At 35.1% G+C, this 16,167-nt stretch overlaps 1 protein-coding gene across 1 annotated transcript; it reads right to left on the reverse strand.

The window, feature by feature from the left end:
- Positions 1 to 1,189: 1,189 nt before the first annotated feature.
- Positions 1,190 to 3,366, reverse strand: LOC113854145 (calcineurin B-like protein 8). The gene is made up of 8 exons (XM_027485015.1): positions 3,288 to 3,366; positions 3,089 to 3,165; positions 2,899 to 2,958; positions 2,301 to 2,409; positions 2,155 to 2,207; positions 1,728 to 1,808; positions 1,502 to 1,614; positions 1,190 to 1,244 (listed from the first exon to the last, which is right to left on the reverse strand). The coding sequence occupies exons 1-8, from the start codon at positions 3,364 to 3,366 to the stop codon at positions 1,190 to 1,192; spliced, it is 627 nt and encodes a 208-aa protein (XP_027340816.1).
- Between the last annotated feature and the right edge of the window lie 12,801 nt (positions 3,367 to 16,167).

Genomic DNA, 16,167 nt, shown 5'->3' on the forward strand with positions numbered 1-16,167 from the left:
TAAATCTTATTTACTAAGTAAAGTCAATTAAATATATCACATGATGCTATTAAACTAGTTAAAAGTTAAATTTAAAAAATTTAATTAATTAAGATGTTTCTTTTAATAACTTAAATAATTAAAAATTAAGAATAAAATTATAAATAAAAAGTTTGTTAGAAATGTAAGGATAATAATAAGAAATATTTTTATGGTATGATTTTCTTTTAGAGTTTATTACATAAACTATTTTATGTTTTTTTTATAAAAGTAGTAAAACAATTTTGTTTTGAATTTTTAATATTTAGTTATGGCAAAAGTTTTCAAATGATTTTTTTAAAATAGAAAGAGATGGTCTAAATTGTGTATGATGTGTTTTGTGTCTATGTTCCTCAATTACGAGCTAGAGTATACATGCGAAAGCGAATGACGGTTTTACGTGATGTCAATTGAAATATTTTAATGGTTCATATTAAGAACATATATCTATCATTGTTTTTTATAAAATGTTTGATAGAGGTGGTGAAGCAATGTCCCCCGAAAGTGGACTTGTATATGCTCCATTTATTTCCCCTAATTTGCTCTGGAATTTGTTCGTTGCACACGCAGGGATGATATGTTCCTAGCTCAGGTCAAGTGATGTGCCCTCAAATTCCATTGCGATGGTTATTTTTCTCCACCACCATGAATCTAATTCCAATTCTTACATACCAACAAAATCACTCTCCCCAGATGCAACTTTTTGGAGCATATGAGGAACACTGTGTCTATATCCAGCTACGTGTTTGAGTGTAAAGCAATATTTGAAATTCGAACACCACCCGTTTCACGTGCCATGATTTTATCCGAAAAGCAATTGTGACCAACTTTATTGACACTTGGGGAAACAATTACTAAACTTTCGTAGGAATATGATTTCAGAAGTTGCGGATATTGCAAACTTTTTTAACTAGAAAATTTGATACCTAGAAAAATAATTCAAACGTCTTTTCTATTCAAGCATCGAATTCCAAACATACTCATTTATCCTTAAAATAAGGAGGTTTAGTGCATTCACACAATTAGTCTATTCAATATTGTTGCAGCAGGGAATACTAGATTGGTTAATGGTGTGTTTACAACAACATATTATACAACGTATTTTGGGGGTAATTCAATTCTGTGCTATAGCTACAATCCTTCTGCTGCATTGACTGGTAATTATTTGTCGCTAGTCCTCCACCTCAGTGTGCAAAATAAAGCTGGGAAATGCCAGAGTTATATCCCTGATAAACCGAATCATTCAAGTTTGATTTTGTCAATACAATTGAATAGCAAAAGAAACAAATGATCAATGAGTCTGCAGACAAGATAAAGATTAAAATAAATACATATTTAGTTCAACTTATTTTAGAGAAATATTCGCTTTTTTTTTTCCTTTTAACTTTCTGAGATTTTTAAATAGTTAGCCATTATTTATGTAGAGAATTAAGCTGAATCAAATATGCAACTATAAGTTTCGTTGAGTAGAACAGTGACCCACTTTAGATATGGTAGAGTCATGATCTTCAGAAGAGAAGGATTTTTTGCTACATACTCTCTCCACTCTTCGTTATCAATCTTCCCATCTCCTTTTGAGTCAACCTCCTTCATTGTCTGAAAGAGATTAAGCCAAGAAAATAACTAATGAGAAGAGAATTGGAAAATCGGATTGAGAGAAAAATAGAGAAATTGAGGAACAAATGTATGGTTGTTGCATGGTTAAGAACCTTATCCACAATTGCTTCAGCAACATCATCGGGGACTGTAACATCTGATTCAGTAAGAGTAGCCAAAACCATTTCCTTCAACTTCAAGTGAGTGCACCAATGTACCATTATGCACAGAAAGGAATGCATAAGAACGAATCCTAAACTGTTAAAGTGACCATAACTACTGCTAAAGACCCGTTTATTTTGTAGGTACAAAATCGATTGTTACACTTTCTAACGATAAAAAACACAATTTAAAAAATATATATAATTCAAATTAGTTTAAACAGACTTTTCAATCACATTCAACAGTTTAAAATTAATTTCATTAGAATCAAGTGTACCTAATTTAAACTAAACTAAAATTAATATCATTGCCAAAATTGTATTTCCTGCAATCCAAAAGAGAAAATGAAGAACAATGGAAAGCTTAGAGGGTACTCACCCCATGACGCTCAATGAATCCGGTTTGTCGAAGGTCAAACAATTTAAATGCAACTGTAAGGAAGATTTTGGCACAGTGAAGTCCTCGTCAACGTAATAACCAGAAAGAATGTATGATTTCATTGATGAACACAAATAATTCCATACATTCAATTTTCTCCTCTTCAGATGCATTTGGATGAAAGACGTTCAGTGAGCGAACAAATTCCCCAAAATCAATTACTCCATTACGCTTAATATCAAACATATCAAATACCTGCATTTAGTTTTTATAGGAAGCAACATCATCGTGAATATTAAAGTAAGATATTTGCAGAAATATTATAGAGAAATAAATATGCGTGGTGAAATTCATAACATGTTTACCGTTAATTTTAGCCAAGTTGTGGAGTCACGTCTTCATTAAAATCCACAGAATCGCATCTATGGTTACTTTCATACGCAAATTAACTTTACGTATATTTGGTGATCAATTCAAAAACATGTTGATACTTTTAGCCATTATTACAATTGTATAAATAGAAATGCTATCTTGTAAGAAACAATTAGTACGAAAAGTGATCAATTGGCGGTTTGGAAAATTAGGTTATGCATGACCTTACATGGATGAATCGGAACAGAGTCACTTAACAATAAAATATAACACCTCATAATCGTACGATTTCGTTAACTATATATCATTTTCCATATTTAAATCGTCCCCCACTTATTAAAAAAGAAAATAAAATTTAGTACGAGTAAGCACCCTGTCTGCAAATAGATTCTGCTTGCCACTATTATTTAAAAGTGCAAGATGGAACTCCTTCTGCAGATAAAATACTTCAAGAATTTAGCACTCACATAGTTAAATTCTATTAAGATGCAAATAAATTGTGATTACATTTATCGGTATAAAAACTGCTGGTGGTAATGTGAAAGAAAGGTAAAGGACATACCTTGTGAATGAAGTGATCATCGACACTGCTTAGTTTCTTAAACGTGCAAAGCAAAGCCTCAATCTCATTCACAGTAACTGTCAAATGGTAAGGGACATAAAAGCAATGGCCTAGTCTTAAATCTCATGCAAATTCCAAGAACTAGGATTTGATACGAGTTCAAATAATATATTAGGTAAACGTTAATTTTTCTACTTACAAGATGTCTCTGAAGCAAGAATAGTGTTTAGTTCTTGCTTAGTCTTTGGTCTAGCTTTTTTCAAGCAAAAGCAGCTCATAGTTATGGACACTAAGTTCAATTTAAGTACTACGGGGACATAACTCTATCTAACACAATTCAATTAAAGAGGCCCTGCCAAACCAAAGAGAAATAAAAGCACATCAAACATAAAATATTATTATGTAAATTATATTTGGTCTGTTCCAATCATTAATCTCTAAGAGCTTGGAGCATAAAAACTAATTTCACTATAGTTCAGCATGATATAAATAAGCAAAATCAGATGAAAGCCAATCTTTCAGAACCCAATACAAAAACAGTGAACAGGAAAAAAAAATCTAAAATTTGACAACTTTTGACCGGTTGTCTTATCATTAAGTTGTTCTTCTGTTGATTTTATTGAATGCTAATTAAAGGAGTGAAAGATGAGAAAAAAAAGTCAACTAGAGTAGTGAAGCTTTGTTATGCTATGTGGATCCGTTATTAGTTTTTAGTTATAACCTTCCTGAGATAGGGAAGAATGCATAGTGCAAACATCTTGGAGTTAAGCGACTACAATAAAAAAAACAAGGACCATGTAAAAGCGACTTACAGAAACCAGAAGAAGATGGTGCTATGTCCTTCAAAGGTTCAGAAATATTCACAGGTAGACGTAGGATACATTCAGTGACTGGGTCCTCATTCTTCCTTTTAATTGATTAATTGATGTGCTGCGTGACCATGTCCTACATTATATTCAATGTTCAACATCACTTTTTACTTTTTATAAAAAAATTAGCTTCAATGATGCCTCATAATACTAAATATTTTATATTAAATTGAACGTTGACTTGCCATAATAACATGGGGAACCCACCGACCGCAACATCTTGTTTGTATTAGCATTACTATCTTTTAAAAAAGCCATTTTGATTTGTCTTAAACCATTAAACAAACCATCCAGAGTGAAAAGTGAACACCCCGTTATGTTTCCGAAGAGCCAGTGCCTGCCATCTCATCGCATCTGAGTCAGAGTCATTCTTTTTATTTATTTATTTTTATGTGACCCAAGACAAAAGAAAAGTGATACAAATTTTAAATCAAAGCAGAAAACAAGTCATTATGTTTTAAGATATTTTACTATTAAAATAACAGTATATATATATATATATATATATATATATATATATTCAAGGAGAAGTAATCTTGTTCAAATTTAAAATGTTCACGTCATGATGGAACTAGTTATCCTAATTTTTAACATGGAGTGTGTTTATTTGATTTACAATTGAAGAATCAAAATCTAAATGTATGTTTTAATAACAGTTTATGACTGTTTGGGATAAGGAAAATTTTCTAAGTTAAAAATCATCTTGAGGGAAACTACATTTTAACAAGTTTTAAGGGTCAAGAAGGAGCCAAAAAATAGGCCTAAATATAAGGGAATATTGAAAGATTATCCAAGACCTTTAGTTTTATTAAAAAGAACACATTTCGAACTATTTTAGGAGATTTTTTGTCACATTATTGATTTTTCTCTAAGCTGCTTGAACGACAAGAAAATATTCCAAGTCCACAAAACTAAAGGCTTTTTCGAGGAGTTTTGAGGAGTTTCCAAGTCACCGACACCCAAAACTGCTCGAAAAGCAGGACTGACAAGAAAATATTCTAAGTCCACAAAACTAAAGGCTTTTTCGAGGAGTTTTGAGGAGTTTCCAAGTCACCGACACCCAAAACTGCTCGAAAAGCAGGACTGACAAGAAAATATTCTAAGTCCACAAAAACTAATGGCTTTTCGAGGCGTTTTGAGGAGTTTCCAAGTCCCTGACATCCAAAATTGCTCAAAAAACAGGAAGTGGTCAGAAAATATTTTAAGTCCACAAACCTGGTTGAGCTCCAAAGTCCCTCCAGAATTACTCAAAAAATAGGAAGTGGTCAGAAAATATTCTAAGTCCACAAACTTAGTTGAGCTCCAGATTTCCTCCAGAATTACTCGAAAAACAGGAAGTGGTCAGAAAATATTAAGAATTACTCGAAGTCAGAAAATATTCTAAGTTCACAAACATGGCTGAGTTCCAGTCCCTCTAGAATTGCTCAAAAAATAGAAATGAGCAAAGAAAATATTCTAAGTCCATGAGATCAAGACAAGCTCTTAAGACCCCAGAATTAGTCGAAAAGAGAAGGCAAGGAGAAATTATTCCAAGGCCATAAACTAAATGAGCTTCCTAAGACCCTCCCAGAATAACTCGAAAGACAAAAATTGACTTGAAAGGTTAAGTGCAAAAGTAGTTATTAGCAGTTACCAACACTGGACAAAGGTTCAACTATGTAAAGAAAAGATCGTGGGTGATAACAGTTACCAGCAGTTATCGACAGCACGATCACAAGTAATCGTGTATACTGGACATAACAGTTGAAGGCAGTTACTAAGAAGTGCCCGCAAAAGGAGGAGGACAGTGGTGATCTTCCTGTCTATAAATACCTCAAAGCGCCATTCTACAAGGGATAACTTTTTGCACCCTGACACCGCACCTAAATTCTCTGAAACGCTGAAACCCTGCACCTCGCCAGACACTAGCTATAAGGAGACATTACGGTCGTTGTTGTTCATTGTTAGGAGTCGTACGTTTATATTCACGCACCTTTACATTCCCGTATTTACCTTTCTGCATTTTAATTTCAGTTCTTGTTGTTTATATCTTTGTACACTGTTTATTTCCTGTTTACTATATTTTTGTAAAAACATCTACGTTTGATTCAATTCTGTACAATTACTATTCCCTATTCTTGCATAATACTCTTTTACGCCGTTAATTTGAGCATCACATTAACAACACACTTGAAAGAACCCAAAGAGGACCTAAATCCAGTCCCCAGATTGATCTTTGGATTATTTATTTACAAATTGTCATTTTTTACCGTAAACAAATTGGCACGCCCAGTGGGACCATATATTATGTGTTTTGAAATATTGATTGCTTTGTTGCATGATATTACGTAACGGACGTTGTATTATGGCTAATCGAGGAAGAAATAGTGATTCTAGTTCTGGGAGTGGCAATTCTAGAAGTGACAGTAGTGATACCAACCCAGATAATGTAAGTGGCGGTGCTAACACTGCCGCACAACCCACATCAACGACGGCGTTACCTACGCCGTCATCTCCTGTAGTTAGCCAATTTATGGCTACTATGCCAACCAATCCCAGCATAAATCCTGGCCCAAGGCCAAGGCTGGGTGATCATCCATTTAGCTTACCTCCTGTGTGTATGCCGCCTATCTTTGGAGTACCAACCTACTCCAACCCTGTGGTGGCAACCGTGTCACCCCAGAGTCACACTATTCCACCAGGAATGGGTGTATTTCATACCATTCCACCGGGAATGGGTACGATTGGTGGAGTACCTGGAACGCAATTTGCGTTTGGATCTTCGAGCGGGGATTCACTTCCTGCTAGCTTATTTTCGAATGTTGCCTTACATTCCATGAGGCAACAAATGGATGAAAGCAATCACGAGATGGTCAATATGTTGACCCATCAGATGACCACAGTGTTGAATCCCATAGTGGAAACGACTAATACCAGCTATCAAGTTTTGGCTGAACAAATGCGTCGAATTGCTGACGTTTTTGGGGCACCTCGAGTCCTTATAAGGCAAGGGCAAAATGTTGCCTAAACACCTAATCGAGATGCCACAAATCTTGGTCGAAATGGTCAAATTTTCGAGCAAAATGGTCCAAATTTTGGTCCAAATCTTTCGAGAAAAAATGAGGTAAATTTTCAGGTGGACCAACCCCTAGTTTTTGCTCGAAATCAAAATGCTCCAATCGAGCAGATTGGTCGAAATGTCGACCAAAACCTTCCGAGACAAAACGAGGGAAATTTTCAGGTAAACCAACCCCCAGTTTTTGCTCGAAATCAAAATGCTCCAATCGAGCAGATTGGTCGAAATGTCGACCAAAACCTTTCGAGACAAAATGAGGGAAATTTCTAGGTGGACCAACCCCCAGTTTTTGCTCGAAATGAAAATGCTCCAATTGAGCAAATTGGTCAAAATTTTGACCAAAACCTTCCGAGACAAAATGAGGGTGATTTTCAGGGAAATCAACCCTTTATTATTGCTCGAAATCAGACTACTGATGAAATACTCGAGCAAGTTAGGCAAAATAATGTAAGGGGTATCAAATTCAATATCCAAATAACCCGAATCCTCAAAATATTGCCAATGTAGTCGAACAAGTGTTTTCCAATCTTTAAAACCACTCGAAATTAAAGACAAAACTCGGCCTAATAAAAGTTATGCCTTTGATGTCTCTAAAACTGATCATATTTTTTATATTTTATTGAAAGATGGGCAAATTGTATTATCTGATGATCACAAGATCCCTACTTTAGAACAAAAAAAGGGTCAAAAATATTGCAAGTTCCATCATGTTTATGGTCATTGGACTAACAATTGTGTTCGTTTCAGGGATCTGATTCAAGACGCTATTAAGTAAGGAAGACTGAAGCAAAAATCCAAGATGCCGATGAAAATTGATTCAAATCTTATGCAAGTTGAAGCCAACTTTGTGGAACCTATCGGCATACTGATGGTCGATGTTGCTGAAAAGAAAAAAGGAACGTTCGATCAAGCTGTGGAAGAGTTAAAGGGAAAAGGCTCTTTGAATGACACTTTGGAAGTCTTCAAAAAATAAGAAACTGAAATCTTCCCAAGGACAGGAGATTTGCTAGTGGATTTTCTAACTCGAAAGAAAGAAGCTGACTGTGAAGTCATGCTATGCCCAAGGTGTAGAGCTGTATTCGACAAAGCGGCGGCCAAAGCCTTCAAACAATCCGAGATGAAGAAACACTATCAAGTGATCACTAAAAATAAAGGTGTTCCAACTCAAAATGCGTCGATCACCATACGTGATCCCTAAATGGCTGAAAATAGGACCTTCGTCCCTACCCAGAACATTCTGAGCAACACATGGGTTCGGAACGTGTTGCACCCATCACTAACTCTACCAAAATTGCAAATGGTCAAAATAGGAGGACCGTCACATACGACGATCATGCCATAACAGGTTTCCTCACAACCTAAGCTTTTCACTAGTCCATCAGGGAGCCATTTTCACTCGAAACAGCCTTATTATAAGGCCCCTATGACTAAAACTCAGTGGAGAAGGGCCCAAAGAATCAGGAAAGCCGAACATGAAGCACAAGCCTTGGCTCAAGCTCAAGCTCAAGTCCAGGCACAAACTCAAACTCGAATTCAAGCCAAAATTCAAGCTCGAAATCAAGTTCAACCAACTCAAGGAAATGCTGCTAGAAATGTGCGGTGTACCCCAGTTAGGATAGAAGCCAAAGCGACTCCAGAAAAAGCACCAGCAGTACAAAAGAATTTGAAGATGAAGAGTCCAAAGATAGAGTACGATCCGGATGACGAATTGATCACTGATGTATTCGAATCAGGCTTTGAGAATGATCTCGAGGACATACTTGGGGTTGTATCCACGCTGCCTGCTGAATACGCCGAAGGAATCGGCAAAGGGGATCAAGAAGATTTTTACACTGATAACGAGCCCGACAATAACCCATGGGGTTACTATTATTTGGTAGAGGATGGTTCACTTGCCAAATCGTCGGCTACTTTCGAGAAGCCGACACGTGAAATGAAAAATCATACAAAGCCGTTGTACATTGTGGCTCGAATTGATAAAAAATTTTGAGTAAATAAGGTGCTCGTAGATTCTAGGGCAGCTATCAATATTATGCCTAGTTTTTTGCTGAAAAAGATTGGAAAATTCGAAGAGGATTTGCTCCCCCACAACTTGGTGCTCACAGACTATGAAGGAAAATCTTCGAGTTCCAAAGGGGCCCTAATCGTCAACTTAAGGGTTGGATCTGTTTCTTGAGCAACCATTTTCGTGGTAGTAACGTCCAAGGCAAGCTACAACTTACTGCTCCGAAGAGAATGGATTCATGGGGTAGGAGCAGTACCTTCTTCACTACTTCAGAAGCTATGTCTTTGGAATAACGACGGAGTGTTGGAATATGTCGATGGAGATCAGAGCTATTTTAAGGCTGAAGTTCATGTAAGCAGTCTCGATAGCAAAACGTTTGACAAGTCTTTTGCTAACATCACGCCACTTCGCATAGAGGATATAGGCGGCCCTCGTTTTGGCCGAAATCCTCACCTACTAAATGCTCACGAAATTCAACACCAGATTCACCTAGACCCTTCAATAGGTTTTTACGGCTTCCAAGAACTAGTGGAGGCTGACAAGAGTGAAAATGAGGAACCTTAAAGAGAGCCTTTTGGCTTACGTAGTCGAAAATAAAATAAAGACAGCTCTTAAAGCCGTGGACACTTTGGAGGTCGATAAATCTAGTTCGGCCATAAAATCACAAAAAATTGAAGAAATCTCGGCTCATAAAGCTGTAGACCCAATCCAAGGCCATGCAGATATCAACATGGTCGAAAGTTTGGCTTATTTAGCCGAAAGAAGAGAAGCGGCTCTTAAAGCGGTCAAAGGATGGGAGGCCGATTCACCATATTCGGCCATTAAGACAAGATCGGCTTATCTAGCCGAACAGAAGCACACAGTACTTAAAACATGTGTGGTCCAACAAAATTCGGTACTCAAAAACGAAGGAAATAATGTTTGACTTGATTGCATCTATGATGACGCGTCGATTGGCTTCGAGAAAGTGAACCTTGGGAATGAAAAGGAGCCGAGGTTGACATATATCAGTAAATTGGTCGATGAAGAAGTAAAAGACCAATTAATATAACTATTAAGGGAATTTAAGGATTGCTTTGCCTAGGATTAAGACCAGATGCCAGGTCTTTCGAGGGAACTAGTCTAACATCGACTCCCAATTCGACCAGAAAAGAGGCCAGTGAAGCAACCTCCGAGGAGATTCGCACTTGAAATTTTGCCAAAAATCAAAGAAGAGATTGAAAGGCTCCTTAGAGCCAAGTTCATTCGAACAGCCAGGTATGTTGATTGGATCACAAACATAGTTCCTGTGATTAAGAAAAATGGATCTCTTAGAGTTTGTATTGATTTCTGAAATCTAAATACTGCTACACCAAAAGACGAATACCCTATGCCAATAGCCGATATGCTAGTTGATTTGGCAGCAAGTAATGAAATCCTTAGTCTTTTAGATGGGTATTCAAGGTATAATCAAAATTTTATTGCTGAAGAGAATATATCAAAAACAGCTTTTCGATGCCCTGTGGCTTTAAGAATTTATGAATGGGTAGTAATGCCATTCGAATTAAAAAATGTTGGAGCCACATATCCGAGGGCAATGAACACTATTTTTCATGACATAATAGGCAAATTTATGCAAGTCTATATTGATGATATTGTTGTGAAATCTAAGTGTAAAAATGATCATGTTAGTCATCTTCGACAAGCATTTGAAAGAATGCGAAAATATGGCTTGAAGATGAATCCTCTAAAATGTGCTTTTGGTGTCACTGCAGGTCAGTTTCTTGGCTTCATTGTCCACCAAAAAGGAATTGAAATCGACAAGAATAAGGCCAAAGAAATGTCTGAGACACAAGCACCTTCGACTAAAAAATAGCTGCAATAGTTGTTGGAGAAGATAAATTTTCTACGAAGATTCATTTCGAACCTTTCTGGCAAGGTTAAAATCTTCTCACCCCTATTGAAGTTAAAGAAAGAAGAAGAGTTTCAATGGGAAGCGGAGCATCAAACCGTGTTCGAGGAGATTAAGCGGTATTTGACAAAACCACCAGTAATGGTTCCGCCAATGAAAGGTTTTCCTTTGAAGTTATATATTTCGACATCAGAAGGAATTATCAGGAGCATGCTAGTCCAAGAAGACGAAAATAGTGTCGAAAGAGCTGTTTATTACCTTAGTCGAATGTTGATAGGAGCAGAATCTCGATATAGTCCAATCGAGAAATTATGTTTGTGTCTGTATTTTTCTTGTGAAAAATTAAAATATTACATTAGACCTTTTGATGTACATGTTTATTCACATCATGATATAATAAAGTATTTCTTATCGAAACCTATTGTTCATGGTAGAGTTGGAAAATGGGCGTTGGCTTTAACAGAATATTCTCTAATTTATAAACCATTAAAATCTGTAAAAGGCCAAGTTGTTGCTGATTTTGTCGTCGATCATTCGATTCCAATCAAAGAAGTTGATTTTATAAATTTAAAGTTATGAAAATTATACTTAGATGGTTCAAGCCACAAAAACGGAATTGGAATTGGAATACTAATAATCTCACCCAATGAAATCCCCACTAAATTACTCTTCAAGATTAAATCAGCTTGTTCAAACAATGAGGCTAAATATGAAGCTTTAGTAGCTGGACTTGAAATACTATTAAATTTTGGGGTGTAATCATTCGAGGAGATTTTGAGTTAGTAATAAAACAACTAACCAAAGAATATAAATGCTTAAGTAGAAACCTCGTCGAATATTGGGTAAAAGCGAACAAGTTATTACAAAAATTTGATGAAGTTATTCTAGAACATATTCCTTGAAACAAAAACCAGGAGGCCAATGAATTAGCCCAAATTGCCTCGAATTACAGAATTTCAAGTGAAAACCTTGCAAAATTAACAGAGATAAGGGAGAAGTTAGGATCAACAAACCTTGAAATCCTAAACATAAATGATTTAACTGACCAAGATTGGAGGAAACCTCTAGTCAATTATCTCAAGGATCCCAACATTTCAACTGATTGAAGAACAAAATTTCGAGCAATTAATTATATAATTTTGGTTAATGAATTGTATAAAAGGGGTGTTGATGGAACTTTACTTCGATGTCTCAGCGAACATGAGGCTTACATTGCCTTAGCTGAAATCCACGAAGGAATCTGTGGAGCTCATCAAGTTGGAGAAAGGATGAAATGAATGTTGCTTCGAGAAGGGTTGTATTGGCCCTCGATGGTTAAAGATTGTTTTGAATATGCAAAATCCTGTGAGGAATGTCAAAAACATAGTAATATTCAACATGTTCCTATCTCAGAATTGCATGCAATAATTAAGCCATGGCCTTTTCGAGGCTGGGCTTTGGACCTAATTGGCCAAATTCATCCTCCTTCGACAAAAGGCCATAAATACATTATTGTAGCTGTCGACTATTTTACGAAGTAGGCTGAGACAGTTCCATTGAAAGAAGTTACTCAGAGTGATGTTGTTAATTTTATCGACGAATACATAATTCATCTATTCGGTATACCAGTACCAAGGAATTGTTTTTGTCGGTCGAAAAGTAACTCAATATGTTGAGTTATTGAATATAAAAATGATAACTTCGACACCATATTATGCTCAGGCCAATGGTTAGGTTGAGGCAGTAAATAAAATTCTGATCAAATTGATTAAAAAGCACATTGCATCAAAACCGAGAAATTGGCATGACACTTTAAGCCAAGTGCTGTGGGCATATAGGAATTCTCCAAATGAGGTCACAGGAACAACCCCATTTCGACTTGTTTATGGCCATAAAGCCGTTTTACCTGTTGAGGTAAATCTACAATCAGTTAGATTACAGCGGCAGTTCGAGTTACCAAGTGAAGATTACTGGGCCTTAATGTTCGATGAACTGAATGACCTAGATGAAATTTGTTTGAGTGCCTTAGAAAAAATGATTCAACAAAAAGAAAGAATTTCAAGGTCATACAACAAAAAAGTGCGAGGCAAGTTGTTTAATACTGGTGAATTAGTGTGGAATGTAATGTTACCGTTCGACAAAAAAACAAGAAAATTTGGAAAATGGTCGCCCAATTGGGAAGGCCCTTTCGAGATTGAAAATGTGTTTTCAAATAACGCGTATTCAATTCGAGAACTAGGAACTAATAGTCGAATTATGTCGATTAACGGTAAATACTTAAAAACATACAAACCAGAGATTCATGAAGTTAAAATAACTTGAAGTCAGGCAAATAAAAAGCTAATTCAAACAATAAAAGGCCAAATAAATAAATTTCATTCAAACTAGAATTCGAGTATGTACAAAGAGGCCTAAATACTAGAATTCAAAGAAAAATACATAAAAAATCAAAAAGGAGGCTTCGAGCGCATTTCAGTGTAAACGGTCCTCAAATTTTGATATCTAGTTTCAAGGGTCGTGCATTATGCATTCAAACTCGAAATGTCTTTCATAGCTCGAGCCCTCTCAATAGTCAGGGTCTTCACATTTTCTATGAAGTTTTGTCATTTCTTTTCACAAGCCACACCGGCCTTTTTCAGCATTTCTAACTCTTTTCGAGCTCTTTCAAGTTGTTTCTCCAAATCAGCAATTCTAAAATTTTCTAATTAAATATAAGAATAAAAATATTAAAATTTCATAAACCTGAGATGCAAATATTTTGGGGGGCATCTGTTTGGGATAAGGAAAATTTTCTAAGTTAAAAATCATCTTGAGGGAAACTACATTTCAACAAGTTTTGAGGGTCAAGAAGGAGTCAAAAAATAGGCCTAAACATAAGGAAATATTGAAATATTATTCAAGACCTTTAGTTTTATTAAAAGGGACACATTTCGAGCTATTTTAGGAAATTTTTTGTCACATTGTTGATTTTTCTCTAAGCTGCTTGAAAGACAAGAAAATATTCTAAGTCCACAAAACTAAAGGTTTTTTCGAGGAGTTTCCAAGTCACTGACACCCAAAACTGCTCGAAAAATAGGACTGACAAGAAAATATTTTAAGTCCACAAAAACTGATGGCTTTTCGAGGCATTTTGAGGAGTTTCCAAGTCTCTAACACCCAAAACTGCTCGAAAAACAGGAAGTGGTTAGAAAATATTCTAAGTCCACAAACTTGGTTGAACTCCAGATTTCCTCCAGAATTACTCGAAAAACAGGAAGTGGTCAGAAAATATTCTAAGTCCACAAACATGGCTGAGCTCCGTCCCTCCAAAATTGCTTGAAAAACAGAAATGAGCAAAGAAAATATTATAAGTCCATGAGATCAAGACAAGCTCTTAAGACCCCAGAATTAGTCGAAAAGAGAAGGCAATGAGAAATTATTCTAAGGCCATAAACTAAATGAGCTTCCTAAGACCCTCCCAGAATAACTCGAAAGACAAAAATTGACTTGAAAGGTTAAGTGCAAAAGCAATTATTAGCAGTTACCAACACTGGACAAAGGTTCAACTATGCAAAGAAAAGATCGTGGGTGATAACGATTACCAGCAGTTACCGACAGCACGATCACAAGCAATCGTGTATAATGGATATAACAATTGAAGGCAGTTACTAAGAAGTGCCCGCAAAAGGAGGAGGACGGTGGTGATCTTCCTGCCTATAAATACCCCAAAGTGCCATTCTACAAAGGACGACTTTTTGCACCCTAACACCGCACTTAAATTTTCTGAAACGCTGAAACCCTGCACCGTGCCAAACACCAGCTACAAGGAGACACACGGTAGTCGTTGTTCGCCGTTGTGAGGAGTCGTATGTTTACATTCCAGCATATTTACATTTCCGTACCTTTACATTCTGCATTTCAATTCAAGTTTCTTTGTTTGTTTGCTTTTGTTCTTGTTTCTGCAATTCGTTTCCTATTTCATACTTTTCTATAACGAACCTCTACGTTGTGATTCAGTTTTACGCATTTCATATTCACTATTCGTGCTAAATTGCTTAATTTATGCGTCTATTTCATTGTTACGTTAACAACACACTTAAAAGAACACAAAGAGGACCTAATCCAGTCCCCTGATTAATCTTTGGATTATTTGTTTACAAACTGTCATTTTTTACCATAAATAATGACTTAAAATCATTTTAACATATTTCAGTAAATTATATTACAATTAAATTTACTTAACTTCAAAACGGATGAGCCCACAAATGACATCACTGACAGATTGTTATATTTGTACTTCTTTCCATTTATATGAATATAATTACAAACTTCATTTTTTCCTAATGCGAAGAACATATTGTGTACGGATGTGGTTTAACGGAAGAAAACTATGAATGAAAAATTAAGCTTAATTTTGAATAATGATTTTCACCATTATTGTGTGTCTAAAACTATTTTTTCATGAGAAAAATTCTCTCTCTCTCTCTCTTACCATTTAAAATGAGAATAGTTTTTATTTTAAAAATATTAAATAATAAATCATAATCATATTTATGCATGAATGATCATTATAAAAAGTTAGTGGTTATAAGCCTACTTAAAAAAGTTACATATTTTTTTTCTTTTAATCTTACTCATTTAAATAATATTTGAAGATTAATATTTTTTTATTGTTTATTAAGCATTATATGACCACATAGAAAAATTTACATAATTTTTTATATTTTAATGTATTTAAATAAAATTTAATGATCAATATTTATTTATATTTTTCATAATAATCAAATGCTCTCATATGACATCCTTGTTGTGCATGGCGTAAATTATTATTATTATTATTATTTTGTTGTTCCAAGGGTATTCTTTCGTCTAAGCCTGAATTAATTTATTATCAATGAGTTGGGCTTAAGCGAAAATGGGGCTATTGGTTGGGTCTGAGATGAACTTTCAACCCAGTTAATAATTAATAAATGGCCCAAAGTTGCCCAAAAAGGGAAATTATTTTTTACACTGCCGAAAATTCCAAAAATTTCATTTCAAAAGTGATTTATACCCTTCTAAAATTAATTTTTCAGGATATATTAAGCTCTCTTTTAAAAGTTTAAAAAAAATATAAAGAGAGTAATTTTTATTAAAAATGATAAAATATCACTAAATTTAACATATAAATAATATTAAACATTAAAATTTTAAATAAAAATGTATTATGTATTACTTTTTTATTATATTCATTTTATTACGCATTAAAAAATCCAAAAAATTAGTCGATATAATTTTTCAAAATTGTAAAAATCAAACGGG

This window comes from Abrus precatorius, unplaced genomic scaffold, assembly GCF_003935025.1.
Source record: "Abrus precatorius isolate BTA unplaced genomic scaffold, Abrus_2018 Scaffold11, whole genome shotgun sequence".
Lineage (NCBI taxonomy): Eukaryota > Viridiplantae > Streptophyta > Magnoliopsida > Fabales > Fabaceae > Abrus > Abrus precatorius.

What these genes read in the sequence shown, in the direction of transcription:
- LOC113854145 (XM_027485015.1), bottom strand. Translation starts at nt 3,366, where the DNA reads ATGAGCTGCTTTTGCTTGAAAAAAGCTAGACCAAAGACTAAGCAAGAA. An exon ending in ATGATCACTTCATTCACAAG is followed by an intron (nt 2,959 to 3,088) that starts GTATGTCCTTTA and finishes TTTTATCTGCAG; the next exon opens with AAGGAGTTCCATCTTGCACT. An exon ending in CTGAAGCAATTGTGGATAAG is followed by an intron (nt 1,615 to 1,727) that starts GTTCTTAACCAT and finishes AATCTCTTTCAG; the next exon opens with ACAATGAAGGAGGTTGACTC.